The following is a 27,905-nucleotide window of genomic DNA, read 5'->3' as shown; positions in this document are numbered from 1 at the left end:
CTACTGCTTCATGCCCCGTAGCTTTCTGCGGAAATCCTGTAATTTTGCTTATTGCAAATCACAGAATCGTGGAGTTGGAAGGGACCATGAGGGTCATCTAGTCCAACCCCCTGCAGGGCAGGAATCTTTTGTCAAACTTGGGCCACGAACCTGAGATTAAGAGTCTCGTGTTGTTCTACATGTTCTGTTTTATCTCTATTTTTTGTCCAACTTTTGTTACGCTATAGCCAGGGCTGGCCCAACCATGAGGCAAAGTGAAGCAAACACCTCAGGCGGCAGAATCCACCAGGGCAGTACAGTATATCCCTAAGTCAATATTTCTTTCCCTTCTTGTTCCTGATGTACATCTCCCCTCACTCTTTCTTCCCTGGCAAGCAGGGTTGGCACTGTTTTAGGGTCTGCCTCAGTTGCCAAAATGTGTTAGGCTGGCACTGGCTACAATGCAAGAGTGCCCCTCAGGATGACAATATCAGACCCTCCAAGTGTCCCTGTTTTCCAGGGACGTCCCAGTTTTTGATTCGATCCCAGAATGTTCAACTTTTCCTTAGGACATCCCTATTTTCATCAGAGAAATGTTGGAGGGTATGGAGTTATGCGACCCCTGAGCCAAGGAGATAAGACAAACTTTAGAGGTCGTCTGAAGGCTGCCCTATATAGGGAAGCTTTTTTTAAAAAAAGTTTAATGTTTTATTATGTTCTAATATATGTTGGGAGTTTCTCAGTCAGATGGGTGGGGTATAAATAATGAAATTATTATTATTATTATTATTATTAATATTATTATTATTATCATCATTATTATTATTGAATAGGGCATACCTATTTTCCTCAGAGGGTTGTTGGAGGGTATGCAATAATGCAATACTGGGATTGCAATACTGATGAAGCAGGATTGTGTGAGATTTAGTCTAAATCCACCACAAATGCCCTACTACTTCTTCAATGACATGATGGAGAATACACCTGCCCGTCCCGCCCCCAAAACCACCCCAATAGTCTGGAGGGGCCCAAAGGTGCCAAGTTAAGGTGGCTAACTACAAAAAGCTGGGGGATTTTGCCCCTTTAATAGCTGTGTCGAAGAGGGACTTTGTATGACACACCTTCATACAAATAGCTGAAATGGTCCCTGCTGAAATTCCCTCTCCCTCATAACTATTAAGGGGGCAGGGACCCTGTTCTCTTTGGCAGCTGCCCCCCCCCCGCCTATTCTAATCTGCCCCCCCCTCCTCTCCAGCTAACGGTTGTGTGGCTTTGTAGCAATTCCACCAAATTGGCCCTCCAGTCTCTACGTTCTCCCACCTCCAGGTAACGAATGATTCCAAGGAACCTTAATTGGCTAAATTTGATAGGGACGGACGTCAGGTTTCAGCTCTAATTGACCACAAAACCATAGGCCCAGAACGGAGCCAGCGCGTTTCTGCTGCCCTGTGCCAGGCCCCCTGGGGGCAAACCAGAGTCATTTGCCACCCTCCCTTGGGCACACGGAGAACTTGGCTCTGCTGCCCATAGAAAGATTTTCTGTACATCCAGCTCTGTATGATTTCTGTAAGCTTCATCGAGGCCTGGAACATTGGGGGGGGGGGAGTACAACAGAGCATGCACAGAATGTTTTCCTGTCACTATTGTAGCCTCAGATCAATCTAGCATCTTTATATAGCTTCTGGTGAATGCTGAAGACACAGGTCTTTACTCTGGCTTTTGTGTATTTTGTTCTTTGCTAAGTCATTTTTAGCTGTTTTTAATACTGTGTTTTAATGTTTAACCTGACCTGGGGCCATTGGGTGAAGAACAGGCAAAGAAATGGCTCAGGACCACAATACCTCAAGGTCCACCTCTCTCCATATATACCTACCTGGACCTTGAGATCATCTTGTGAGGCCCTTCTTCGTGAGCCCCCTCCACAAGAGGTCCAGAGGGTGGCAACACAAGAACGGGGCCTTCTCTGCAGTGGCTCCCCATCTGTGGAATGCTCTCCCCGGGGAAGCTCATCTAGCACCTTCATTATACACCTTTAGGCACCAGGTAAAAACGTTCCTCTTCAACCAGGCTGACTGACATCTGATACCCCTTTTTAAATGTGTTCTGGGAGGGGGTTATGGGTTTCCTTTTGTTTCGATTATATATTTTGTGTTTCTCATGCTTTAAAAGTTGTGAACCGCCCTGAGATCTACGGATGAAGGGCGGTATACAAATTTAATAAATAATCATAATAACGATAGCAACACCAACCACCATCTCTGGAGTTGCCAACTTTTTTAATTTTGTGCAGCAGGCATCGGCAAATGGTAAGCCTTAACTCTATGCCAGGTATGGAGAGAACCTTTGGCTATCCATAGTTGGCTGAGCTACAACTCCCATCAGCTCTGGCCATGCTTGCTGGGTCTGATGGGAGTTGTAGTTCTGTCACATCTGGAGTCCCAAAGGTCCCCCACACCTGTTTTATGCCAGTGTGGTGTAGTGGTTAAGAGCGGTAGACTTGTAATCTGGTGAACCGGGTTCGCATCTCCGCTCCTCCACATGCAGCTGCTGGATGACTTTGGGCTAGTCACACTTCTTTGAAGTCTCTCAGCCCCACTCACCTCACAGAGTGTTTGTTGTGGGGGAAGAAGGGAAAGGAGATTGTTAGCCGCTTTGAGACTCCTTCAGGTAGTGATAAAGCGGGATATCAAATCCAAACTCCTCCTCCTCCTCTTCCTCCTCCATGAAAAAAACGTCCCTTGTCAATTCAAGCAGATCACAGTGGCTGCTAAAAGCCCAGGAGCTGCCCAGGGACCTTTTTAAAAACCCTGATCTGTGGGTAATAGCTATTCCCACACTCATCTTTGATTAAGCCAGGTTTCCACATTAGATGGTTTGGCTTGCTATCTAGGCAGCCATCATTTCTTTCTTGCTCTCTCGACTTTCCAGGTTCATCAGGCCGACCCCTTCTGATCTGTGCACTCTGCAACATGGTTAAAGCTCCTTTCCATCCTGTTCCAAGTGACACGGCTCACACAACCAAGGGGAACGATGCACAATGTGCGAAAATGATTATTTCATCGGGGCAAAACGTGACAGTATAATTGCTCTCGAATCAGCTTCAGACCAGATCAGTTTTGTAGATTCTGTTGTGTTTACCGGCTTCGGTGGATGAAATAATTAGACACAATTGCTGCAGTTGAGAAGCAATCTATATGGTCAGTGGTGCAAGGTAGGAATCACATAGGACAGCTTTCTCCTTTGGATTGCTTCATCCACAGAAAACTACCATGACAGGTCTATCCTAGAGCGGTCCCTGAACACTTAGGGTTGTTGTTTTTCTACATATGCAGGAAAGTGCGTTTATGTATGTGTTGTATTCAGACATCTGCAGAATGAACTAGAACAATCCCCGGAGGGCCGTATTTTCTTGGTGGTGAGATCTGACTATCTGAAGCATCTGCTCACTTATGCAGAGAAGTTGGTCCAATAATAGTAAGAGATTTTGTTCTGTGGGTCCCAGGCAGCAAACCCCTTTATATTAAACCTACTTTCATGATTAACTGAGTTCTGAAAACATTCTTATTACCCTCCCATTGATAGAGACCGCAATAGGCACTGAAAAGTCTTAAAAAACAACAACCAATCAACCAATTCACTGCTTCTCTGCCATCAAAACAGCTTTTGTTTCCAACAGCTTGAGCTTAAAACCAAAGGAATTATATGATGTCTTGGGGGGGGGGCGGGGACAACAAGAGACAGGGTTGCCAACTGATGGGGAGGAAATGCCTGGGTGTGATTTTGCAGCATGAAGATCAGTATTATCACCTGCTGATTTCTAAACATATCTGCTGCTGCTGCTGCTGAAGATACACCTACAGAGACAAATTCAGAAGTTGGCAACCCCTAACAGAGGAGGCGAAGTCTGGGGAAGAGTGGCTGGGGAAATCCAGCCAGATGGGCGGGGCACAAATAATAATAATAATAATAATAATAATAATAATAATAATAATAATAATAATAATTATTATTATTATTATTATTAGAGCTTAAGCCATATCTAGGCTTTGCAAAATGTGAATGCTTGCGGAAATGTATAGGTACACTTTAGCCAAGGAAGCTAGTTAAATGGTTCAGAAAAATGACCAGGAAATCCTAGATTCAGTGCTATGATTGCCAACTGACCAAAAAAATGGGTTTAGGGTGTTCTTATGCCTTTAACAGGAGTTTGGATAGCAGCCAAAAGCTGGTTTTTTATGTATATATAAAGCATGGCACCTGCTGATGTCCAAGCCGAGAGTTCCTGTTAGAGGCAGACCCATAAACTAAACCAGTCATATAGCCATCATACTATCTTTGACCCCCACCTCCCCGGATGAAAAACGCTTGGCCTACCTTACTAGGTTGTTGTAAGGATTCCTGTGATGTCAGTAGTTTTAAGCACACCGAGCAACAACAGGAGGAAATGCCACGCAGATAACTATTTATTTTGCACCCACAAGAACTCTCCTTCCTACCATTTCCTAGCTACGCATCTCGTTCATGGGGCTGTTGCCGAGAAGTGTTGCCAGCTTTTGAACCAGGTCCTGCACCTATGCCTTTCGAAAGCAGCTCGGTCTCTTTGTATTAGCAGGTGACCATACTGATCTCTGTACTGTACCGGCAAAAAGCCTCAGCTTCCGAGTTCTGCACATCAAGGAGCTCTTAAGGGTGCAAGAGTAAGCCACATTTTCCAGTCAGTTGGCAACCCTGTTGCCAAGATGATAAGGAGATGAAGGAGTTGTCTCCTGCCCTTGTCTCCTGGCATGGTTCCTGTTTGCATCTCAAGCACCAGGGATCTGCTTGGGAAAATATATTGTCATCTGAGCGGTTAGCCGAAAGCTGTTCAGCCCTCCTGACCCAAGAAACCCCAGGCAGAGACCTGGGAGGTGGACGGGAAGTTTTCTATAGCAAAGGGTTATTCTGCCCTATAGGCAGTGACTGCTGGGTTTTCCTTTTGTCTTCTGGGGTGCACAACTGAGCCTTCCAAATGCAAATAGAAGAGGGGAAATTTGAGAAGAGAGGGAGGAGAAAAATACATTTGCTGATTGGGAAGTTATTAAATATTTAAAGTCACAGAGCCCGCCGGCCTTTTAGACTTTCCATATCTACAAAATGACTCACATATATATATAGACACACACACACAGAGAGAGAGATCCTTAACTACCCTCCCCATCTCTCTCTAGTGCTTGACACTGAGAAAAAATCAGGTGTGACATTCAAGGTGTGACAGAGCATCCCCATTAAAAGTTGAGAATCTGTGCTTTAAAATCACATGCTGTTTTCTTTCCTTGACTATTTCTCTCTTTCTTTCTTTCTTTCTTTTGCTCCAAGAGAAGGGGGTGGGTTTCAGTGACACTGTGCATTGCGGAGGGGAGTAAAAAAAGGTAATAAGAGCAGAGTATTTCTCAAAGAATACTCAGCATCAACAGGTAAGGCTGATGATAAAACAGGTAGGAGAGTATAGAGTAAGACTTTGCACCTTCTGTCCCCACCCCGCAGGAAACTTCCCCTTTCCTCATCTTTTTGTTCTTATTTCCCAGTTATATACCTGATTCTGACCTTCACTCCCCCAGTTCTGCCACCCTCAACCATCCAAGGTCTCCTCCCTCCCTAATTGACAGCATGATTATTATTACAGTGGTACCTCAGGTTACAGATGCTTCAGGTTACACACGCTGCTAACCCAGAAATAACGCTTCAGGTTAAGAACTTTGCTTCAGGATAAGAACAGAAATCGTGCTCTGGCGGCGCAGCGGCAGCGGGAGGTCCCATTAGCTAAAGTGGTGCTTCAGGTTAAGAACAGTTTCAGGTTAAGAACGGACCTCCAGAACGAATTAAGTACTTAACCAGAGGTATGACTGTATTATTATTATTATTATTATTATTATTATTATTATTACTACGACTACTACTATTACTATTATCATTCGTATTCCGCCCTATACCCGCAGGTCTCGGGGCGGTTCACAAGATAAAATCACAATATAAAAACGTAAAATACATAATAAAAATAAAAATAATAACAGCCCCATAATCCCCCTCTCTTTATGCTGTTTCCGCCTTATGTCTGGAACGTCTAGACATACCTTTGATTACTTTAAAAGGGCATTAGACACATTCATGGAGGGTAAAGCTATCATTGGCTGCTAACTATGGTGACCGTATACTATTATATAACGTGTGGGGGACAAACAGCAGGGGCGGACTTTGGTCATATGGCACTCTGAGAAAGGACAAAATTTAGGCGAAATTAGACTTTGCAGAGAGCCGTCCGCCTGTATGTTAGCTCCTGTGTATTATTTCCCTTCAAAATATGGTAGGCCAGCCCTTCCGAGTATGTGGGAAGGGATTTTATGCTACAATTCCCAGAGCTTCCTGGGAGGAAGGACTGACTGCCGGCCCGGCCTTCCCATGAGGCAGACTGAACCAGCTGCTTTGGGCGGCGGAATCCCATGAGACATCATCCCACCCAACAGGGTTGCGCAACTGTGGCTTCTGGCGAGATCTTGTGAGATCTCTCCTGGAGCCACTGCCGCCTGACCCTGGTACAGTGGTACCTCGGGTTAAGAACTTAATTCGTTCTGGAGGTCCGTTCTTAACCTGAAACTGCTCTTAACCTGAGGTACCACTTTAGCTAATGGGGTTTCCCGCTTCCGCCGTGCTGCCGCCGCACGATTTCTGTTCTCACCCTGAAGCAAAGTTCTTAAACCGAGGTACTATTCCTGGGTTAGCGGAGTCTGCAACTTGAAGCGTCTGTAACCGGAGGTACCACTGTATTCTAAAGAGTACCGGTATTTGTTCTCACAGTGAGTAGTTCTCAGAGTGGCCTAACAGATGCCCCTGGGAAGTGTGATGTCAGGATGCAAGAGCGCTTTTGCTCACCTGTGATTCCCAGAATCCTCTGCTACACAGGAACCTGCAGCCGACTCTCTCTATCCCTGATCACTGAATACCTTGCTGGCTGGAGCTCATGGGAGATGTCCGACAACATCTAGGGGGCCACAGGTGCCCCCCAGATCTGGCACCGCGGCTCTGTGGCTGACACACAGGGTTTCCTTGGAGGCCGAAGCAACGTCTAAAGGATTCCGTAAACTTGAAGACCACTGCCTTATCTTACCTCCTGACTTTTCCCTTAGCCCTGCTTGAAATGCTACCTTTTCAAATGCGACGCACAAAGAAGCCTTCTCGCATCTTTTGTTGCTTACGTTCCTGGAGCATGCGATTAGACTGCCTCACTGTAGATGCTGGGATATGAGGTCTAAACCCCTGTTTACGGGGGGACCAAACCCAGCGAGAAGGCAACGAACCCTCATAAATCCTGGAAAATTCATCGGGCCTTAAATTTGGGCACAAAAACCTGTTTTGAATGCTAGGGCTTAGAAAATGCAATGCAATAGTGAGGCGAGTGCTCTGAGCATGTGAAGAGTGCCTATTTTTCATTGCTTCCCCTAACACTCCTAGGACTGGAGATAATTTTCCCCACAGGCTTGAACCTCTGGCTCCTCTTACTGCTGAAGCCTTGGAAGCCGTCTTTTGTGACTGAAGGAAAGTATATCAAGCACACCTCTGTCATCATTTAAAAAAAATATTCAGGATAATACATCATGCACATGTATGGCTGCATGCACACCATACATGTAAAGCACATGACGCCCCACAAATATTGGGAACTACAGTTCCCAACACCACAGTGCTTAGCTTATTTTTAAAACAAAATGAAAATTTCTTTCCAGTAGCACCTTAGGGACCAACTAAGTTTGTTCTTGGTATGAGCTTTCGTGTGCATGCACACTTCTTCAGATACACTGAAGCAAAAGATTCCTGCATTGCAGGGGGCTGGATTATTTTTGTTAGTTGTTATTTTGTTAATACAGTTTTATAGATGATAAATGTCGTATTGTATTTGTGAATCATATAACGCAGCTTTTTCTGTAATTGTGATGTTTAGCTTACATTTCAGTTGCAGTTTCGTTAACAGGGTTTTATGGATTGCAATTTTTTCGTCAATGATTTGCTAGTTATTTTATATCAGCGATGCTGTGTTGGTATGCTTTCCTATGTTCACGTCATTTATTGCTTGTAAGCTGCTTTGAGATTCCTCTGAGTGAAAAGCAGCACAGAAACACAAGGAATCAAGTCTTAATCTCAGGGTCGTGGGTTCGAGCCCCACGTCGGGCAAAAGATTCCTGCATTGCAGGGGGCCGGATTAGATGACCCCTGGTGTCCCTTCCAACTCTACAGTTCTATCTATGAAATCCACTCGAATCACTCTTAACAAACTACAGTTCCCGAGATTCTTCATAATAATAATAATAATAATAATTTTTTATTTATCCCCCGCCCTTCCCAGCCAAAAACCGGGCTCAGAGAAAGCCAAATGCTTTAAATACGCATTAAATGTGGAGTGTACACAGTCTTAGTATTTAAGGTAACCCAAGACTCTTTGCTGCTTTGTGCTGCAACAAACCAACACAGCTGCCTTTCTGGAAACGGATCAGCAATGGATAGTTAAAAGGCCCCTTGAAACGAGATAGAACATCTCAGAGAACACCCTAGTGGAAAAACTCTTAAAAGTCTGCATGGCTGGGCAGGTAGCAGTCAAGATGGAGCCTTCTCTTCTCCCTGCCTTGCCACATTGACATAAGGATATATTTAATAGCACTGTATGGAGAACCATGACGTCCGGGGGTTGGGCTAGATGACTCTAGGGGTCCCTTTACAATTCTGTTATTCTATTCAGCGGCCTGAAAGGAAGCCAGCCACACCCGTCTGGTACTGCCATCGGGTTGCCAGTGGCTACAAGCCTCCCAACAAGTTTTAGGACTGCCTGGGACAGCTCCTTCGATAGATAAGAGCATGAGGCTTGGTCATCTCAGGGCTGTGGGTTCAAAAGATCATTGAACTGCAGGGGGTTGGGCTGGATGACCCTCAGAGTGGTTCCTACCAACTATGCGATTCTGTGAAGTCTTATGGCCACCTGTACTCACGAAATTCAAATCCAAGTTTGAGAAGGGTAGAGCTTCTAAACCTCAGCCTTGACACCTTTTGCTTCAGACCTGCAGAAACTTTTCACAGCCAAGATCTGGATGTGTCTAGGAAGAGGAGCAGCCGGATGACAGCATAAGAAGGCCTAGGAGCCGAATGTCCTGCTTCAATGCAGACGCCCGAGTCCACCAGCAGGGCCAGAGGGGCAATTGTCCTCTCCTGCGCTTGTTCCCCAACAACTGGTATTTACAGGTAGTTAGGTTCCAGGTTCAATTCCTGACATATCCCAGCGACATCTGGAAAGACACTGCCAATCAGTGCACACCTTACTGAGCTTGGTGGACCAATGATTTGACTCTGTGTAAGGCAGCCGTCCCTATGTTCCTACGACGATAGCCAGAGGTTCTGCCTCTCCCATTTGTGTGACACTGTGTGTGTGTTTGGGTTGTGATTACTCAGCAGCACGAGAACTGCACTTGAACTGCACTTAAGGTATCTGAAGAAGTGTGCATGCACATGAAAACTCATACAAATAACAAACTTAGTTGGTCTCTAAGGTGCTACTGGAAGGATTTTTTAATTTTTTTGTTGTTGCACTTGACACATGTTCAGAGGCACCGTATCGTTCACTTAGTCCAGGGCTGAGCATTGACATTATTGACGGTTCAGGATCTGAGACTGGACGAGGTTTCTTTCTTTCGTACTGCGTCCCTTAATATATATAGTGTGTATATAGTAAATTTGGTTCTGCATTACACACTCCTCTTGTGGGGAAGGAAAGAACTCGCAAACCACTTTGGGCAACTTGGCACGTTTATCTAAGTGGAATACCAACATCATTTTGGGAGGTCAAAGCAGCAAGTATTAGGCACTGACTGAATATTAGATTCTCCCCTTTCTGAATATCGCACCTCGTGTGTTTTAAATCCGATTTTATTTTATTTTTTTCTGGAAACTATCAAATTTTCAAGCTGTATATATAAGACTATCGCTAACATCTGGCCTGAAGAAACTCCTCCTGATCTGTCCCCCACCCCCCGTGGGAACTTGAAAAGATGAATAAATAGCAGCAAAGTTATTTATCCAAATATGGATAAATATGGATATATTTGTGTGGGGCTGCACATAGCTGCCTTAAAAGGCAGCTGCAACTTATCCCTATTTTATTTTTATTTATCCAAATAATTAATTAATATGGATAAATAAGAATAAAATAGGGAGAAGTAGCAGCTACTTTTAAGGTCGGCACACACAAATATATACTGTACATTAGTTACCCTTTGGAGTTCACAATCAAAAGGGGAATTTTCTCCACCTTTTCAATGCATACCTATGGACGAAGTGGCATCTCAAACTCATACTCCAACTAGCAATTGTGAGCACACAACTAAGGTCTGTGACCCTTTCTTCTGGATTAATTCAGGGGTTTTTTGGTGTGTGTGTGTTTTTTTTCCAGAGTACGAAGGTGGGCTTTTGTGTTTGTGGTGGCATCCCTGTTTTGTTTTGTTTTTTAAGCACTGCTGAGTGATTACTGAGGGGAGGAGGCATATGAACAAAAAGAGACAGAGATGGATCTGTAACTGGATGCAACATGAAAAGCAGTTTCTGCGGAGGCCGGGCTTAATTATGAAATTCAATTAGAAAGCGTCAAGAATCCTTTCCCTGCTCTCCCTCTGGCAGGATTAACTAGTGCTATCACAAAAGGGATGGTTTGATTAAGAAGGAGCTGATGAGGGAGGCGGGGTGGGCTGGGGGGGGGGGCCGGGGGGGGCCCAACCCAATCTGCATTTTAGTTTCCATCATCTTAAGTCAAAGTTGAGTGTATGCATATATTTTTTAAAAATAAAATAAAAAATCTGAACAACCCAGACTCCCTTCGGAATATCCTAGGAAGTAGGGAAAGACTTCCAAATATCCCCAAAGGATTCTCTAAAATAATAATCATAATCATAAGGGACACATATCAACTGATTCCTGAGCGTTATGTCCCAAGCTGCATTCATCCTCCTCTTTTAAAATTAAAGAGACATACGTATCAAATATTAAGAATGAAATGCAGTGGAGTTCCCAGGGTCGGTAAGGGAGGAAACGGATGGTTTTAAAGGATTTCTTCTTAGCTCAGTGAAATTGACTGAAGCTGCAACCCAATTGGGGGGGGGGGTTCCTCTTTGATCTCTGTGGGATTTCTGCCTGCGTAGGAATGCACAGGATCCCGCTGTAAAGCTACGATCCACTGCACACTTGCCTGGGAGTTAAGATCCAGACGAGCCTTACTTCTGAGTAAGCATCAGTTCTGCCTCCCAGGAAGCCTGAGCAAGAGCTGGGGAGTCCTATAGGAGAGTTGAAGGGTTCTTGACAGCGACCTCTTTTCTTTTCTTTTCTTCTCCTCTCCTCCCACCCCTCTAATTTGCAGGTTTGAGGGCTAAGAGGAATCTTCCTTAAAGTAAGAATTTCCAGAGGGGCAGGAGTCCTTAGTCTGTCGCAGCACAGCCAAGGAAGAGTCTTGCGGCACCTGAAAGACCTAACAAATTATACAATGGCATAAGATTTCCCGAACTAGAGTTCCATAGACTTTTCAGATGAGTTTTTTTTTCCGGGGGGGGGGGAGGATGCAGGACGTTGGAAGGAAACCGAGCCACAAACTGCTGCTTAAATATTGAAAGATGAAAACGGTCTATATCTGTGTGTTAGAGGTTAGGGTGGTGGTGGGGGGGAGTGGCAAGATGCTTTGGGGAACTGAGAAGCATTTGGAGAGGGTGGGGAAGGATGTGTACCACGGACCACCCCTCCTTGGCATTTTTTGAAAAGGTGCCCCCACCCACCCACCACGAAAGTGCAGTTATCTCAGAAGGTCTGTAAGCCTATACGAAACATTCCCTCCACAGCTGGGGTTGCTAGTGAACAAATAGCACAATCCTATGCATCTACTCAAGAGTAAGTCATATGAGACTCTTAATCTCAGGGTCGTGGGTTCGAGTCCTGCATTCCAGGGGGTTGAACTAGGGTGGCCCTCAGGGACCCTGCCAACTCTGCAGGTCTATGATTCTATAACTCCCATATGTGTGTGTGTAGATAGATATTAGACAAAATATTGAAATGGATATGGACAACACACTATTCCAAACTCTGAGAGAAGTGGACTGCTCCTTTCCTCGTCACACATGCACACCTGATAAGTTAAGGGTACCTTCCAGGTTTCCTAGCATACAAAGGGATATCTTAGCAAGTGAAGGGCAAAGGAAAAGAACCGTTTTAAAAAAATAAAATACAATAAGTGTAACTGAATTAACTTTTTGGTCTCGAAGCACTCGGCTCTTGATTGAAACACTCCATGTCCCTGATTATTTATATTATTTGATCAGCCGAATTATGTGAAGAATTACAGAATGGAGTTGCAAGAAAGGAGATTCAGACTTAGCATCGGGAAGAACTTTCTGGATGACCCTTCCAACTCCACAATACTAGCATTAAGTTTTGGGAACGGGATCGAAAGATTCTCAGCCATCTTCCAATGCAGAACTGAGCCACTGCTAGTGCTGACATTCTGGGTTTTTGAGAAGACTGTCCAATTTTATTTCTGCAAGCATAATCTGTGGAGGGGCGTCTTCTTGCCCTAAGGAGGGGCAAAACATTGCGTAATATGGGGTGTGCATGATTCTTCCCTCCACCCGCATCAGGACCCCCGCCCGCACCCGCACCCCTCTTCCCTACCTGTCCGTTCTTGCACAGGTCCGCCCACATGCTGGTGCCGTCGCCTCCGCGCATCAGGACGTGGTAGGTGAAGAAATAAGTGCCGGGGATGTTGCACGTGAACTTGCCCGTGGTGGCCTCGTAGTTGTTGCCCAGGTTGGTCACCACGTCGTCGAATTTAAGGATCTCGTAGCCCTCGTGCGGGTTCTTGAGGCCCGCGTAAAAAGCCACGCGGGGCACCGTGGTGTAGGTGGCCGTGCTGATGGCTCCGTTGCCCAGGCCCGGCCCGGGCAAGCCAGGGGGGCCCGGCTTCCCGGGGTCCCCTTTCTCCCCCGGGGGCCCCATGGCCCCCGGCGGACCCGGTTCTCCTGGTGGCCCCGGTGGCCCGGGTTTTCCCGGCCGCCCGGGCTTGCCTTGCGGCCCTTGCACCAACGTGGATGGCGCGGGGAGCCCGGCGTGGCCGCTGCTGGCGAGGGTCTCTCCCGCCTCGGTCCGGATGGCGCTGGCGCTGGTGGTCTTGGCCAAGTAGGGGTCGCAGACCATGCGGCACGTGCCCAGCATCTCGTAGTGCCCGTCGATGCCCACTGAGTTGACCAGCACCGGGATGAGGACCACCAGAATCAGGATCATCACCACCCCGATGGCCGCGGCCACCAAAGTTTTGCGCCCGAGGCTCAGCCGCTGCAGGGGCTGGACGCGCTGTCTCCCCGGGGTAGAAATGGTGACGGGTGGGCCGGGCGACCTGGCGAGGAGAAATAAAGGGTAATAATTTGGGGAAACCAAAACAAAACAAAACAAAAACAAAAACCACAGACGAGGTGGAGGGAGGGGCGAGGAAGCAGCAGCAAAAGAGGCAAGAAGAAGAAACTTGAAAAGAAACAGAGGATCCCCCTTTAGGTGGAAAGGAGAAAGAGGAGCGCGCGCGCGCGTAAAAAAAACAAAACCCGAGGCAGTCCTTGTTCCCGGTCTTCTTAAATACCACCCTTAAGACGGGATGCTCTGGGGTGGCCTTTTTATGCTAGACTCCACATGGAAAAGGGTTTTTCTTCTTCTTTTCGGGGGAAGAGGAGAAAGACAGAGAGAAAGAAAGAAAAAAGAAAAAAAACCCCGAGGGGGGAGAAAACAGTAGAACAGAAAGGAGAGGAAAGAGAGAGATATCTTTTTTTTTCAGCTCCTCTCTCTCTCTCTCTCTGCTCAGTACATCTTAGTAAGATGCTATCATTGATTTGTCTCTCTCTCTCTCTTCTCTTCTCTCCCCGCTTCCCTCCCCTCCTCACTCCATTCTCCTCCACCCCCTTGGAGGGGGGAGGAGAGAGAGAAAGGGAACGCGAGATGATAGGGCTGAAAGGGAGACGCAGGAGGCATTTTGTGGGTGAGTTTGCGCACCCCCCCCCAACATCGAGCTGCCCTCCCCACCTTTAAGGCCAAGGAAGGGACGCTTGAATGGGGAAAGTTAGGACAGGAGTCCCTGGGCACGAGGTCGCCTCCCTTGTTGTTACTACAGTATATTTGATTCTGGTGGTTGCTATGTTAAGCACCCACTCGAAGTCGAAGGGGCTTCATCTCCAGGGGGTATAGAGACTTTGGTGATATTACTTCGTCAGCAGCTGTTGCCTGGAGAGAGACGCACCAGAATGAGGAGGGAGAGCCCAAAGTATTGACTCGAGTGGGGTTTCTTGCCAGCCTTTCCAGTGTTTGAGCATTTTTTAAAAAACCCGAAAGGTTGGGAAGGGGGTGTTGGTTGGGTGGGAAGAGCCTTTCCAGAATCCGATCCCAAATTTCAGGGGAGATCACCTTCATCAAGGAAAGATTGGTTAGGATGGGTTCTTGCGGAAAGGCTGCGGCTGGATCAAAGCGACGGTAACCTCCACAAGCCCACCGGCGATATTCCGAAGGTTTGCTTATCAGAGTGCCTCAAAATGTGTGTGTATGAATACGTGTGGATTCACAGACACACACACCATTGCCCCGAGAGAAAAAGTTAAACTCTACTGCATACACAACACACAATACCTTTAAAGCACATTTAGCACATGGCTAAAGGTAAAGGGACCCCTGACCATTAGGTCCAGTCGCGTCTGACTCTGGGGTTGCGGCGCTCATCTCGCGTTACTGGGCGAGGGAGCCGGCATACAGCTTCCAGGTCATGTGGCCAGCATGACAAAGCCGCTTCTGGCGAACCAGAGCAGCGCACGGAGTCAGAAACGCCTTTACCTTCCCGCCGGAGCGGTACCTATTTATCTACTTGCACTTTGACATGCTTTCAAACTGCTAGGTTGGCAGGAGCAGGGACTGAGCAACGGGAACTCACCCCGTCGCGGGGATTCGAACCGCTGAACTTCTGATCAGCAAGCCCTAGGCTCTGTGGTTTAACCCACAGCGTCACCCGCGTACCCACCCAATAAACCTGGAATCTGCCGTTTACCTCTCAGAGCTACAGTTCCCAGCACCCTTAAAAAACTACAGTTCCCACAGCAGAATGTACTTTGAATATATGGTGCGTACGCAGCCTCACGTGCACACATTTTTCAAAGGAATTTTTTTTAAACCATGCTCAAGGCAGCCTGGACACCCCATTTCACTTTTCCTTGACACCTTGCTCCTTCACCCTAAGCTTGCAGGTTGTAGCAGCCCAGGAGAAGGCATTTTGCACATGCTTAGGTGCCCTTGATGTTATTTGCAAGTTCCCAGGGCCGAGCCTTTCTGCCCAAATATATTTTGGGAAATACGGCATGACTTTCCCCACCCCCACCCCCCAAAAAAGGAAAGGCATGGACAAGATGTGGATAATCCACACTTTTGGGGTCTTTTCATAGGCATAGGCTCTGGAGCAGGCATAGGCAAACTCCGGCCCTCCAGATGTTTGGGACTACAATTCCCATCATCCCTAGCTAACAGGACCAGTGGTCAGGGATGATGGGAATTGTAGCCCCAAACATCTGGAGGGCCAGAGTTTGCCTATGCCTGCAGTCTGGAGCAAGGATGGGGAACCTGTGGCCATCCAGATGGGGTTGGACTCCAATTCCCATCAGCCTTTGCCAGTGCGGCCAAAGGATGATGGGAGTCAAAATCCAGCAACATCCTGAGGGTCACAGTTTCCCTAAAGTCCGGGGAGCTCAGTTCCACAGAATAAAAGGACATCTGCTGAGACTTTAACACAAGAAATGGTTGTTGTTGGGTGTTTACCTCTATCACCTTTGTTTTCCAGCTTGGAACATCCATGGTTATTGTATTGTATGAACCCACAGACAGGGAAAGGCAGGTAATACTCATTTTTTCAAGGTGGTGAGGCATAATATCTTCTTACTTTCCAAGGCATTGATTAGTTATTTGAGTAGGTTCAGGACAACCTATGGAACTCCATGCCACTGGATACTTGGGCAGCTGTCTGCTTAGAAGCCTTCTTTTTTTTTAAAGGAGCTGACAAGATTATGAAGGATAAGATAGTCCATTACTATTCTTAGCCTCAACAGCTAAAAGAACATCCACATTCGGAAACAGATCTGTGATGGTCAGAGAATTTGGGCAGTCAAGATATAACATCCTGCTTCTGAGTTTTCCAGGGACGTCTGCTTTTGTTGAAGCAGAGTGCTGCAGCAGCTGGAATTTTGGCCTGATCAAGCAAGACCATATATTTGGGAGACAGTGAGATAAATATATTCTTGCATTGCAGGGGGTTGGACTGGATGACCCACAAGGTCCCTTCCAACTCTACAATTCTATGATATACCAACCATCTTAGACCCTGTGATCAGCAGGTGATGCCTTGCTGGTGCTGCCACCGCTGGGAGCTGCCCCATGACAGGGGCTTTTCAGTAGTGGCTCCCTGACTGTGAAATGCCCTCCCTAGTGGGGCATGCCTGTCTCCGTCCTTATTTACTTTCATGAGGGATCTGATCACCATTCCTGTTTACCCAAGCATTTGGTGGCTGAAGAATACCGCTCCTCGCAACCTCCAGATTGTTTGACGGAAGTTTGTTTTTAATTATCATTGGTTATAGAATGCTTTGATCTGTTTTAGAACGTTTTTTTGCTTTCAGATTGGATATCTGTTTGCCACCCTGGACTCCATGGGGAGGAAGGGCAGGATAGAAAGTCAATAAAATACACAAAAATAGTTCACCAAGGCGCCTTTTCAAAGAGAACAGTGCATGGCTAGAATCAGGTAGGTAGCCGTGTTGGTCTGACGCAGTCGGGGGGGGGGGGAATAAAAAAATTGTCCCAGTAGCACCTTACAGACCAACTAAGTTTGTTCTGGGTATAAGCTTGTTTTGGGGGTTTGGAGGAGGCAGGCAGAGATCCAGTGTGATCACACCTACACCTAGAAAAAATATCCATGCCCTGGGCTGCTCTTCCTGAAGCGGAGACAGAGAAAGAGAGAGAGAGAGACTTCAGCATATTTCTGCCATCCTAAGAAAAACGATCCTGTTATGTCTACTACCGCTACAGCCAAGCTATCATCTCTCATATCTTGCTTTCTTTTGTTTATTTCCTGAGACTTGGTCTGTCAGCTCACAACTACTCTTCACCCCTCCAAGGCTTCTCCCCACTCCTTCTCTTGTTTCCTTTGCCGGCTGCAGGAGAGCAGTTTGAATTACTCGAAGAGATGGCTTGGAAGGGAGAGGAAGGGAGAGAGACTGGGTCTGGCAATGCAGGGGTTAAATCTATCTTTCTCTGTGCACGCAGATAGAGAGATCCTTCCAATTGTCTCTTCTTCTTCTTCCCCCCTCCTCATAAACCACCCTCCCCACTTTTTTTTGGTCACGATGCTCCAGTTTTTGGGATGGTTATCCCCCCCCCAACTTGCAGAAAGTGTCTAGATCTGCAGAATCCTGCGCACATCTCTCAATCAATTTGTCAGAAATGTTGCAGCAATCCCACAGTTCAAAGTGGTCCCATGAGAGCATTTTTTTATTTTTTTGCAGGACATTTGCTCAGAAGCAGGACCCACTGATTTTAATGGGACCTGTTCTCAAATAAGCCTGCCATCACAATCCACTCCTCTACCTGCCTTAGCGCAGGAGGGCTATTTTGGAAGACAGATGCCTCTCCAATGGCAAGCCCAGCCCAGCCCCACTAACTGCAAATCCTTCCCTTTGCCCTGTGGGATGGAGAAATAAAGGCCTGGAACAGCTTTCCCTAACCTGGGCCGCTTCCACATAGCAGTTGATTGGAGATTCTGTTCTGCTGACTCAGGAATTTATTTACCGGTATTTTTATTTTTTCTGCATTCACATGGCTTCAAGATGTTAGCACATATTTCCAAATCACTCCAGATTTACTCCTAGGTAAGTGTGTATAGGATTGCAATCTCAATCTCAGAAAAGAATACAGACAGTATAAAGGAAATCGACAGTGGCTTCAAATTACAAGAAAGGACATTCCGACTAAACATCAAGAAGAACTTTCTGGCAGTAAGAGCTGTTCGACAGTGAAATGGTCACCCCTCAGGAGGTTATGGATTCTCCTTTATTGGAGGTTTTTAAGAAGAGGTAAGATGGCCATCTGTCATGGATGCTTTAGCTGAGATTCCTGCATTGCAGGGGTTGGACTAGATGACTCGTGGGGTCTGTTCCAACTCTACGGTTCTAATATTCTATGACACATCCCAGCAGGAGAGCCAGGAAAATGGCAGCAGGGAGCAGGTGGAGCAAACCACACCTGGCAGGTTTTCCTTTAGCCTGGGTGCCGCTGTCAAGAAAGTCCTGACACAATCAATCCCCAAGCTGGCTTGAAAGAACACCACCAGCGATGAAACTGCTACCTATTCAGGTTGAGTAATATAATGTTTTAGGTAACCATATAACAAGGATAGGAAATGAAGCGAAATGGAAAGATGCAAAGTTTAATTTTGTAAACCATCAGGTGGGAGGGAGGGAAGTCATTAGGCTCAGTTGAGCCAAAGAGATAAAATAAGAGGATATGGTGTTACGTAATGTGATTATATGTAAAACCAATAAAAATCATTTTAAAATAAATAAAAAATAAGAATGAATACCACCACGACTTTGAAAGGACTCAGAAACCAAACTGGAAGCTAATGCACTTGTTTCAAAATAATAGCAGCCAACTTCTAGGGGCTGAGGTCTCTTCACCCTCCCCCAATAAAATATGAGGGGTATTCCCCTACCCACCCAAGTTGATGGGCATTGCCATTCAGATGGTTTGCATGTGCATGTCATGTGATTGATTATGTGGGGCAGGGCTTACTTGTCCTCCCCCCAATATTCAAGGTGGCACGCACCCCTGCCCTGTTACAAAATCAGCACCCTATACTCTCAGGGGATTGCTCCAGGCAGCGCCCTGATGGCCTCGTCTGACGCAGCCGTAGTTTCCACAAACTTTTCAGAGGCAGCCGCATATAAAGCAAGTTACAGCAATCCAATATGGATATCACTAAGTTATGACAAAATAGAAAATTATTTTCAGTAGCACCTTAGAGACCAACTGTGTTTGTTCTTGGTATGAGCTTTCGTGTGCATGCACACTTCTTCAGATACCAAGTTATGAATCGCTGGTGCTAACAACTGAGTTACACAAAATTTGGAGGGTTCTCCCAGATGCTGACATGGTTTGCATACAAGGTAGGTTTGTGACTCTATCCCATGATAGTCAAGTTTGATTGAGTGAAAAAGCCATGCACCCCATTAGCCCCGATAGTAACACTGAAATACAATAATATGCCAAGTAATTGATTGTTTGCTATCCTGTCCTGGTACTCCAAAGTCTACCACATCACCCCAGCCAATTATTTCATTTTAATTTTATTTGCTTGTTTTGGTATTGATAGTCTGCTATTCATGGTTACTGCTCTCAAAGAGTGTTAAAAATTGCATTTTATAACCAACATATTGCAAACCATCAAATAAGCCAGCAAAGCATGTTAAAAGTGTCATTTATAGCAGTTTATTGAAAATCATAAAAGTACCGGTAATCTAGAAGAGACCAACACACCAAAAACATTGTCACAACTGCAGATACAAACAATACCATCAGAGTAAAACAGTGCAGAGATTAAGCCAAATAGCAAAAATAGCAAACTTTAAAATACAGAAGCATATAAATTCGAAATGTAAGCACCCCAGCATTTAAAAATCAGCCGTGTGGAGGCTGTAAGCACCTTTCTAGGGAAGGAGTTCAACAGGCATGGGGCACAGAGCCTGCCCAAGACATTTTGCTGCCTGAAGTAACATTGGATTCCATCACCTTGCCCATATAGAAGTAGTTGAATCTAATTTCAGCAATGGCAATAGGGCAGCAGTCACATCTATGTCATGCATTTAAAGCACAAGGAATCCTGAGAACTGTACTGTAGTTTGCTAAGGGTGCTGATGATTGTAGCTCTCCGAGGTCTAAAATTCAGTTCCCAGGATTCTTTGGGGGCAGTCATGTGCGTTAGGTGTACTGTAAATGTTTGGTGTGGATGTAATAAATTATTATTATATGTGACTGCCGCTCTTGAGGGCAGTGGTCTGTCCTTCAACAGAGAGAAATAGCCAATAGGCTAAAGCACACGCCCCCAACATATCTCCATGATCTGCTGCCTGAGGCACCTTCCTCATGGTGCCCAACGGTAAGGCCTGCCCTCGTGGGGCCACCACTAAAAAGGCCCTGTCTTTAGTGCTCACCAGTCTAATCCTTATGGGGGGGGAGACCTGCAAGCAAAACCTCAGAGGTCAGTCTTAGGACCCAGGCAAGCTCATATGGGTGCAGGTAGTCCTTCAAATAACCTGCTCCCAAAGTCCTTAAAAGGTAACTATCAGAAAAAATAAATTGACAGATGATACAAAATCCATGTGTTCTGGTCTCCCGGATGCCACAAACAACTGAGCCACCACATTCCGAATCTTCTGGGTCATATTGAAAGGCAGCCTTACACGAACAATAAAGCATTAAATCGGAAAAGAGAGAGGAGAAAAAGAAAGGCAGCCTCACACAGAACAGGGCTTAGTAGGCTCAGCTTTCCCCTGAACTGAATAAAAGTGATTAACAACTTGCAAATACCGCTGTGCAAAATATGAGTCTCTGGAATCAGAGAGCATATAATAAATAAAACTCCTTGCATCTCAGCACCATTATCACACACTCTTTCCAGGGCGGTTTTCAGCTCAGTTTAAGTCTGCAATCCTGGGCCCACCTTCCTGAGAGTAACCTCTCCCAAACTCGGTGGTACTTCTTTTTGGTTAGGCATGGATTTAAATCCAGTTTAAACTGCCTTCCTGCCCTCTTCCTCCAGCATTGTTTGGCCATTCTGAATCCAGGTTAAGCCCATTCCCTCACTGTTAAGTTTTTTTCCTTGCAACCCCGGAGCTGTCATTTTTTTCAAAGGGATCCTTATTAGCAAGGAAATATCTTTATTCCACTAGATCTTCGCCTGGCCTTCAAGAGTTTCCTTTTCCTAAGCACTGGTCCTGTCTGGCCCCAGATGGATTTTCTGTGCTTCGGTGGACTGGAAAATAACACCTTCAAACTTCTAGAGAGAAGCAAAGGTGCTTTAATTACCAGCCATCTTGCTGCTGGGGCTTGCTGCTTGCCACGACTTCTCAGAGAGATGAGGATAAGATGAGATTTCCTGCTTCGGTCTTTTCTCTCTGCCTCCTTCAATAATTAAAACAGTTAAAAAGTGAATTTGCTGCTGGACATCTTGGCTTTAAAGCACACATAACCAGAAAAAAGGATCTTGGGACTCTAGCAAGAGCTGCCCAAAAGGTACCCAGTGTATACTTCGTTCTGCATGTTAAGGTCAGTCAGGTGTCGGAGAAAGGCACTCTGCACATGCTCGTGGGGAGAACCAAAATTTTACACCCTGTCAAAGGCAAGTTGGATTCCATAAGCTGTAGAATATTATGCAAACCCTGCAGATTTCCATACTCTCTTTTATTATCTGCATAATAATTACCAGCCCAAGAGGCTTGTGTTGCAACTTCTGAGATGCCCTTTCCTTGACAGGTGATTTTTTTTAAATTTCCATTCTCCCAGGCTTTTTAAATTTTTGATGAACTGTTTTTTTATTGTGGCTTGTAATTTCTTTTAATGCAGCTTGTATAGATTCACAGTTTTAGCTGGTTTTCTTTATCATTTGTTATCTGTTGTGTTTTTAAAAAGCATTTTATTGTAAGCCACCGGAATAGTTTGATGAAGGGCAGGGTGTAAAACCTCCGGCGCAATCCAACGCATCTCTACTACGACTTGTGTAGTCAAGTTCAGTGGGACTTACTCCCAGGCAAATGAGCAGTGGGGTTGTTGTTTTTTTAGCAGGAACTCGGGGGAAATGAGTTCCCTTACCTTTTTAAAAAACTGAATATTTAATATTTTTGTTTGAGGAAGCCGGAACAGATAGACACCCAGTGCCTGAGCCTATATCTGTAATCAATAAAGCAGTGGCCATTTCTAATCCAGATCATTGTCTGGTTGAGTTTATTAATTACATCTTACATTTAGCCACTGCCCAGGGGTCAGAGGTACCAGGTTTAGAGGGCTCCAATGCGACTTCCTGCAAGGCCTTGGAAGCACTGCCGCCACCACAACATGATGTCTTGACGCCACAATGTCATGTTATGCCACAGACGCCATTGGGCACCCATAACCTGGGGCCCAGGTCAGCACCCCTGCCAGGGGTGTGGGTGGCACTGTGACTGGGCCCACAACTAACTAACTTACTTACTTACTTACTTACTTCGTGGTGAGTTCTGCCACCTTTTTTCCAGAAAACCCCCCACTGCAAATGAGTATAGGGTTGTCATCTCGATAAGGAAAGAAAGAGTGAATACAGCGTGCAATTTCCACCATTTAGTCTGGTTTTGTTAGTAATGGGTATTTGTGGGGGGGGGGGACAGGACAGGGAGAGAGCTTAATCCCCAAAGCACTGAAAATCTTATCCCACCATCTCTCTGGCTTCTGAAGGGTAAATCCAGTCAAAGGTGACTATGGAGTTGTGGCGAGGGAGCTGGCGTTTGTCAACAGACAGCTTTCCCGGCCATGTGGCCAACATGACTAAACTGCTTCTGGAGCAACGGGACTCTGTGGCGGAAACCAGTGCGCACGGAAATGGAGTTTAACTTCCCACCGCGGTGGTACCTATTTATCTACTTGCACTGGCGTGCTTTTGAACTGCTTGGTTGGCAGGAGCTGGGAAAGAACGGGAGCTCACCTCGTGGCAGGGATTCGAACCGCTGACCTTCTTCCCCCAAAGGATGCTGAGGTACACCTTCCTATCCGGCCCTTAGAGGAACCATTCTAGAAATCTTTCTTGCAAGGAACACACCGGAGGCCAGCACTGGTGAGTTAGGCTGCTGAGAGGGCAGTCTGTTTTGAACAAGATTCCCAACAAAAAAAACCCCACCTCTAACCAGCACCTTAGATATGCCACCAGAGGTATACATGCCCCATGCGTGAGACAGCCTTGTTTGGGAAACTCATGCGCGGGTCACTCTGCCCTGCTGAGTGGCGTCTTGCCTTGTAAGCTGTTCTGGGGTACCGAGAACAGAACGAGTTTGAGTGTAGCATGTGATCAGCTGTCGGGGTTATTATGTCACCGCAGAACACTCATTGATTCCATTCACTCGATTCCTTTCCCTTTGGCCTCCATTTTCTCCATTCCGTTTAATTGCTCCGGTTCACACAGCACTTTTGCTCAAGCTGGGTGTGTCCGCATGTGGGCCCCTGAAATTGGAACAAATCCGCACGGATCCTTTTATTCTGGATAAATAAAAGGGGCAGTTCTCCGCCACCCAGATATCCTCCAAGAATCAATATCAAGGTGTGTGTGTGCGTGGGATATTAAACAAAACACAAAACCCCATTCATGTTCTTTTTTTGCAGAGGGCCAATTTGCGGAACAACGCAAGGGGCTTCTTTTAATAAGAGAAAATGACACAAAATTGGAGACGCAATTTGGCGCAGACTCCACTTTCCCCAGTTTTTTTTCCGATCCCCGACTCTTCCAAAGGGATGTGTATATAAATAATAAAGCAGAGCCAATTTAATGTTTGAAGCCACTGAGGGTCAAAGAGAGAGAGGAAGAGAAGGAGAGATTAGCTGTGGAGAGTGACAGGCAGCATAATGGATACATTCAAATTTAAGGAACACACTTAGAAGTATCCTACGCTGAATATCATACGCTGAAGGGGAAAAAACACGTCCCTATGCAATGTAGAACGGCATATACCAAATCCCTTTCATTCAGGTGCATCAAATGGAGATTTTTAACAGCGAGATCCTAGACATGTTTACTTGGAAGTAAGTCACCTTGTTTCTATGAGAGCTTACTCACAGGGAAGTGTGTGTAGAATGACAGTATAAATCTCTCTAAACCACCCTCCCCTTTTCAGTATTTCAGTATTTATAAGGATGGAAGCTTTTCAAAGACAATCTCTACCTACCTACATGGGAGGCTAGCGTGCGATAAGCAGTTTTATATAACTGACATGCTTATGTCGAGTGCTATTTTTCTAGAAAAAGAGGTGCTGGAACTCACCATGAATGCCTCCCTTGTTCTCTTTTAACGGCAATGTAGCCCACCTAATAGGTGCCGGAACTGAGCTCCAGCAAGTTCTGGCTGAAAAAAAAACGCTCTGCTGAAGTCTGATTAATGCACGAAGGGGTTAAAGTCATAGAGTACACTGTCCTGCCAGGTTTAGCTCATCTTGGGGAGCCATTTGGTTTTGGCCTACCTCGTAGCAATCGTCAGAACTTTGTAAGGTTAGGCAGTGGGTAAGCCTTTGTTTAAGGGAGGGGAGGTTGTAGCCTCCGCCTGCCCCTCCTCAATAAGCGTATCCTGTTAAAGGGATCCGGGGGTGTGGATCCTGTCCAAAGCCTGGACATGGGCTAGGCGCCATGCCACGACTCCAACGGGGACCCTGGGGGATGCCCCGATTTGGCTATGTCATAGGGCTCCCCCTACTGGTGGTTTACCCTTAGTGAGACTCCCAGCAGATGGGCAGGAGTCGGGATATAGTCTGGTTTCACCCAATGCCTAAGCATAGCTGTCAACTTTTCCCTTTTCTTGCAAAGAATCCTATTCGGAATAAGGGAATTTCCCTTTAAAAAAAGGGGGAAAGTTGACAGCTATGTGTCTAAGCCAAACCGCTCACATCTGTAACCAATAAAGTTGTGGCCTATTTTATCCCATTAACTTAAAATATTTGTGTCTCTGTGTTTATTATCTAAGGGAACTGCAGGGCCCGGGGCCTTGGCACGCATGTTTTGGCTGAAAAAACGCTCTGCTTAAGTCTGATTAATGCATGAAGGGGTTAAAGTCATAGAGTAAGCTGTCCTGCCAGGTTTAGCTCATCTTGGGAGGGGCTAGGTTATCAAGTCTTTGTTCCCACAGTCTACCTGAGAAGCTTAGCATATTAAGAGGTCTGAGCTGGTTGTTCCAAGCCATTGAGTTTTGTACTTCTGCATGCCTTGGGAATCCCTTGGCCCAGTTATTACTAATCTTTTGCGTGTTAGGCTGTGCACACACCAGGCACTTAAAGCACATGACCTCTCCCAAATAATCCTGGGAACTGTGGCTTGCATCTGGTTGGCCACTATGAGAACAGGATGCTGGGATAGATTGAGCCATTGGCCTGATCCAGCAGATTCTTCTTATGTTCTCAAGGGTACTGGGAACTGGAGCTCAGGGTGTGTGTGTGTGTTTTAAACTACCATTCCCAGAATTCTTTGGGGGAAGTCACATGCTTTCAATGTGCCTTAAATTATAGCGTGTGCACAGCTCTGCTGGTGGAGTTTTGACTATATAGGTATAAGCAGACACAGGTAAGATATATAAGGTGACACAGGTTAGATGAGAAGAGGAAAGAGCAGAAAGAAAAGTTGGAGAAAGCCCATGGTTCAGAACCAGACTCTGGACTGCCTTCTGCGTAGGAAATCAGAAATGTGTGAAGAAATGGCCTTAAGGAGAAATGGATAAAGGCACTTTGGGTTAGGGAGGGAGGTTGATTTCGGCTCCTCTCAGTTTCTCATTTTTTCAATCTTAAGGTCAATTCTCCACATTTCTACATCAGTTTGTGACAATCATTTTTAGTCCCTGAGAAAATTCATCAAGAATTTAAGTGTGAATTTCTCCCAGTACACATATTTTTATTTAAGGGTTTTTTTGTGTTACAAAGCAAACAAAAACAAAAAACAAAGAAAAATACATATAGCATCTCCACTTTCAATTCATGGAATCTTTTTCAGTTCATTCACATTCACTGTGAGACATAACAGTATTGTCATAGATATTGGGGGGGGAGAGAGGGAGGGAGAGAGATGCGAGGGGATAATGATCTTCCATTCTCTTTCATAACGTTTGCGCAGGGTTTTTGTATAATCACAGATTTTTAATTTAGGTTTGCCATATTTCAAAAAGTGAAAGCCCAGACACAAAAGTTGTTAAGATTTTTTTCGCCACAGTTGTTGAGCTTTCTTTGCAAAATCTTTTTTTTTTTTTTGAAGTTTTTGAGCTATATTTTAGGAAATTCACCGAAACCTACATTTATGACACTGTTTCTGGCAGCCGAATCCCGGCTATGTCCAGGAAATTCCAGACATATGGCAACTAGAGCTGGGTGATACAGTTGTACCTTGAAAGTCGAACGGAATCCGTTCCAGAAGTCCGTTCAACTTCCAAAACATGGTTTGGAAATCAAAGCGTGGCTTCCGATTGGCTGCAGGAAGCTTCTGCAGCCAATCGGAAGCTGCGGAAACCCCGTCAGACATTCGTGTTCCAAAGCATGTTCGCAAACCGGAACAGTCACTTCCAGGTTTGTGGCATTCAGGAGCCAAAACTTCCGAGTGCCATTGCAAAATTGAAGAAGTGCGAATTCCGCAGGACAGCTCCTGGTTCTGATTTTTTTTTTTTCAGAAAATGCGAATTAGGTAGGGCTTGTCTTGAATCTGCCCCCCAACACCACAGCGGTCCAGGAGCCAAAAGTGGCCCTCCACTTTCTGGCTCTGGCACACATCCTCCCCTGTTACCCTTCTTAATGTCATACCAAACCTCACACCAGCCCGTCTACCTGCTTCTCGAGTGATTTTGCCTGCCTGAATTCGGTGAATGCCTCTTGCTTGCTGGGATGCTGAATGGATATATATATATATATATATATATATATATATATATATGGGTACAGAAACCTCTGACTTTTGCATAGCTGGTCACAAGTTCAGAGAAATCGACTAATCTGTCCTCTGGCCCAACTACCACTTTCATATGCCCCCCCAATTCCCCCCCTACAATGGAATGCAACATTTGAGCTGAAACAGACCCCCCCACCCCACCCCTGGAATAAGGGGAATATGTGGTATTTTCACTTGTCACAGTCCTATTAGAGAGAGAGAGAGAGAGAGAGAGAGATAGATGATAGATAGATAGATAGATAGATAGATATTAAGAAAACCAAGCTCTCTTGACAATCCCTTCATATTGGGAAGACTGTGTTATGTGGTCCTTCTGTAACAAACCAGCACCTAGTGGAGATACAAGCTTAATTGGCATAGCAACCGGGGAATCATAGGTAGTCTGATATTGATCGATAATTAGCAAGGTTTAATCAGGCAGCTGCTGCTGTCGGATGGGGGTGGCGAGAGCCCGCCTGGAATTTGTTCCCTCTCAGCTGTTCAGCAGCTGGTCCGAGGGGAACGGACTTTCGCTTACCTTTTAATGAACAGTGGAAAGCTCGAGGGCAAGGGCTGAAGCACCCGTCTCCTCCAGAAAAAAAAGAGAGAGAAAAGGACGATATTGAAAAGCTGTTCATTGGCAACTGGCAACCTCTGGGCCAGACTTGGCCCATGAGAGGGGTCTGCTAGCCTGTCAGGGTTTAAGAGGTAAGGTTGCGGAGGACAGAGCAAAGGTTGCTATGACGGGATTAAGACTTGGGTTTTGTTAAACTGCAAAGCAGCTCAGGACTGCAGCCACCTGTTGATGATTGTGTTTATTATCTAAGGGAACTGCAGGGCCCGGGGCCTTGGCATGCATGTTTTGGCTGAAAAAACACTCTGCTTAAGTCTGATTAATGCATGAAGGGGTTAAAGTCATAGAGTAAGCTGTCCTGCCAGGTTTAGCTCATCTTGGGAGGGGCTAGGTTATCAAGTCTTTGTTCCCACAGTCTACCTGAGAAGCTCAGCATATTAAGAGGTCTGAGCTGGTTGTTCCAAGCCATTGAGTTTTGTACCCTGTATATACATGTGTGTGTGTGTGTGTGTGTGTGTGTGTGTGTGTGCTCGTGATTGTGCTTTCC

At 45.8% G+C, this 27,905-nt stretch overlaps 1 protein-coding gene across 1 annotated transcript in view; it reads right to left on the bottom strand.

Annotated features, from left to right (window-relative positions):
• The window catches only part of C1QL1 (complement C1q like 1), a 49,935-nt gene extending 22,557 nt beyond the window's left edge, over positions 1–27,378 (bottom strand). Inside the window, exons 1-2 of the mRNA XM_033170886.1 lie at positions 27,323–27,378; positions 12,700–13,420 (exon numbers count right to left, since the gene is read on the bottom strand). Of these exons, the coding sequence (XP_033026777.1) occupies positions 12,700–13,308 (609 nt within the window). The 5' untranslated portion in view covers positions 13,309–13,420; positions 27,323–27,378. The remainder of the gene's footprint in view (positions 1–12,699; positions 13,421–27,322) is intronic.
• Positions 27,379–27,905: the final 527 nt, after the last annotated feature.

This window comes from Lacerta agilis, chromosome 14 (assembly GCF_009819535.1).
Source record: "Lacerta agilis isolate rLacAgi1 chromosome 14, rLacAgi1.pri, whole genome shotgun sequence".
NCBI classification, from domain to species: domain Eukaryota; kingdom Metazoa; phylum Chordata; class Lepidosauria; order Squamata; family Lacertidae; genus Lacerta; species Lacerta agilis.
The sequence above is the reverse complement of the archived record's forward strand: the minus strand, read 5'-3'. Positions and strand labels throughout refer to the sequence as shown.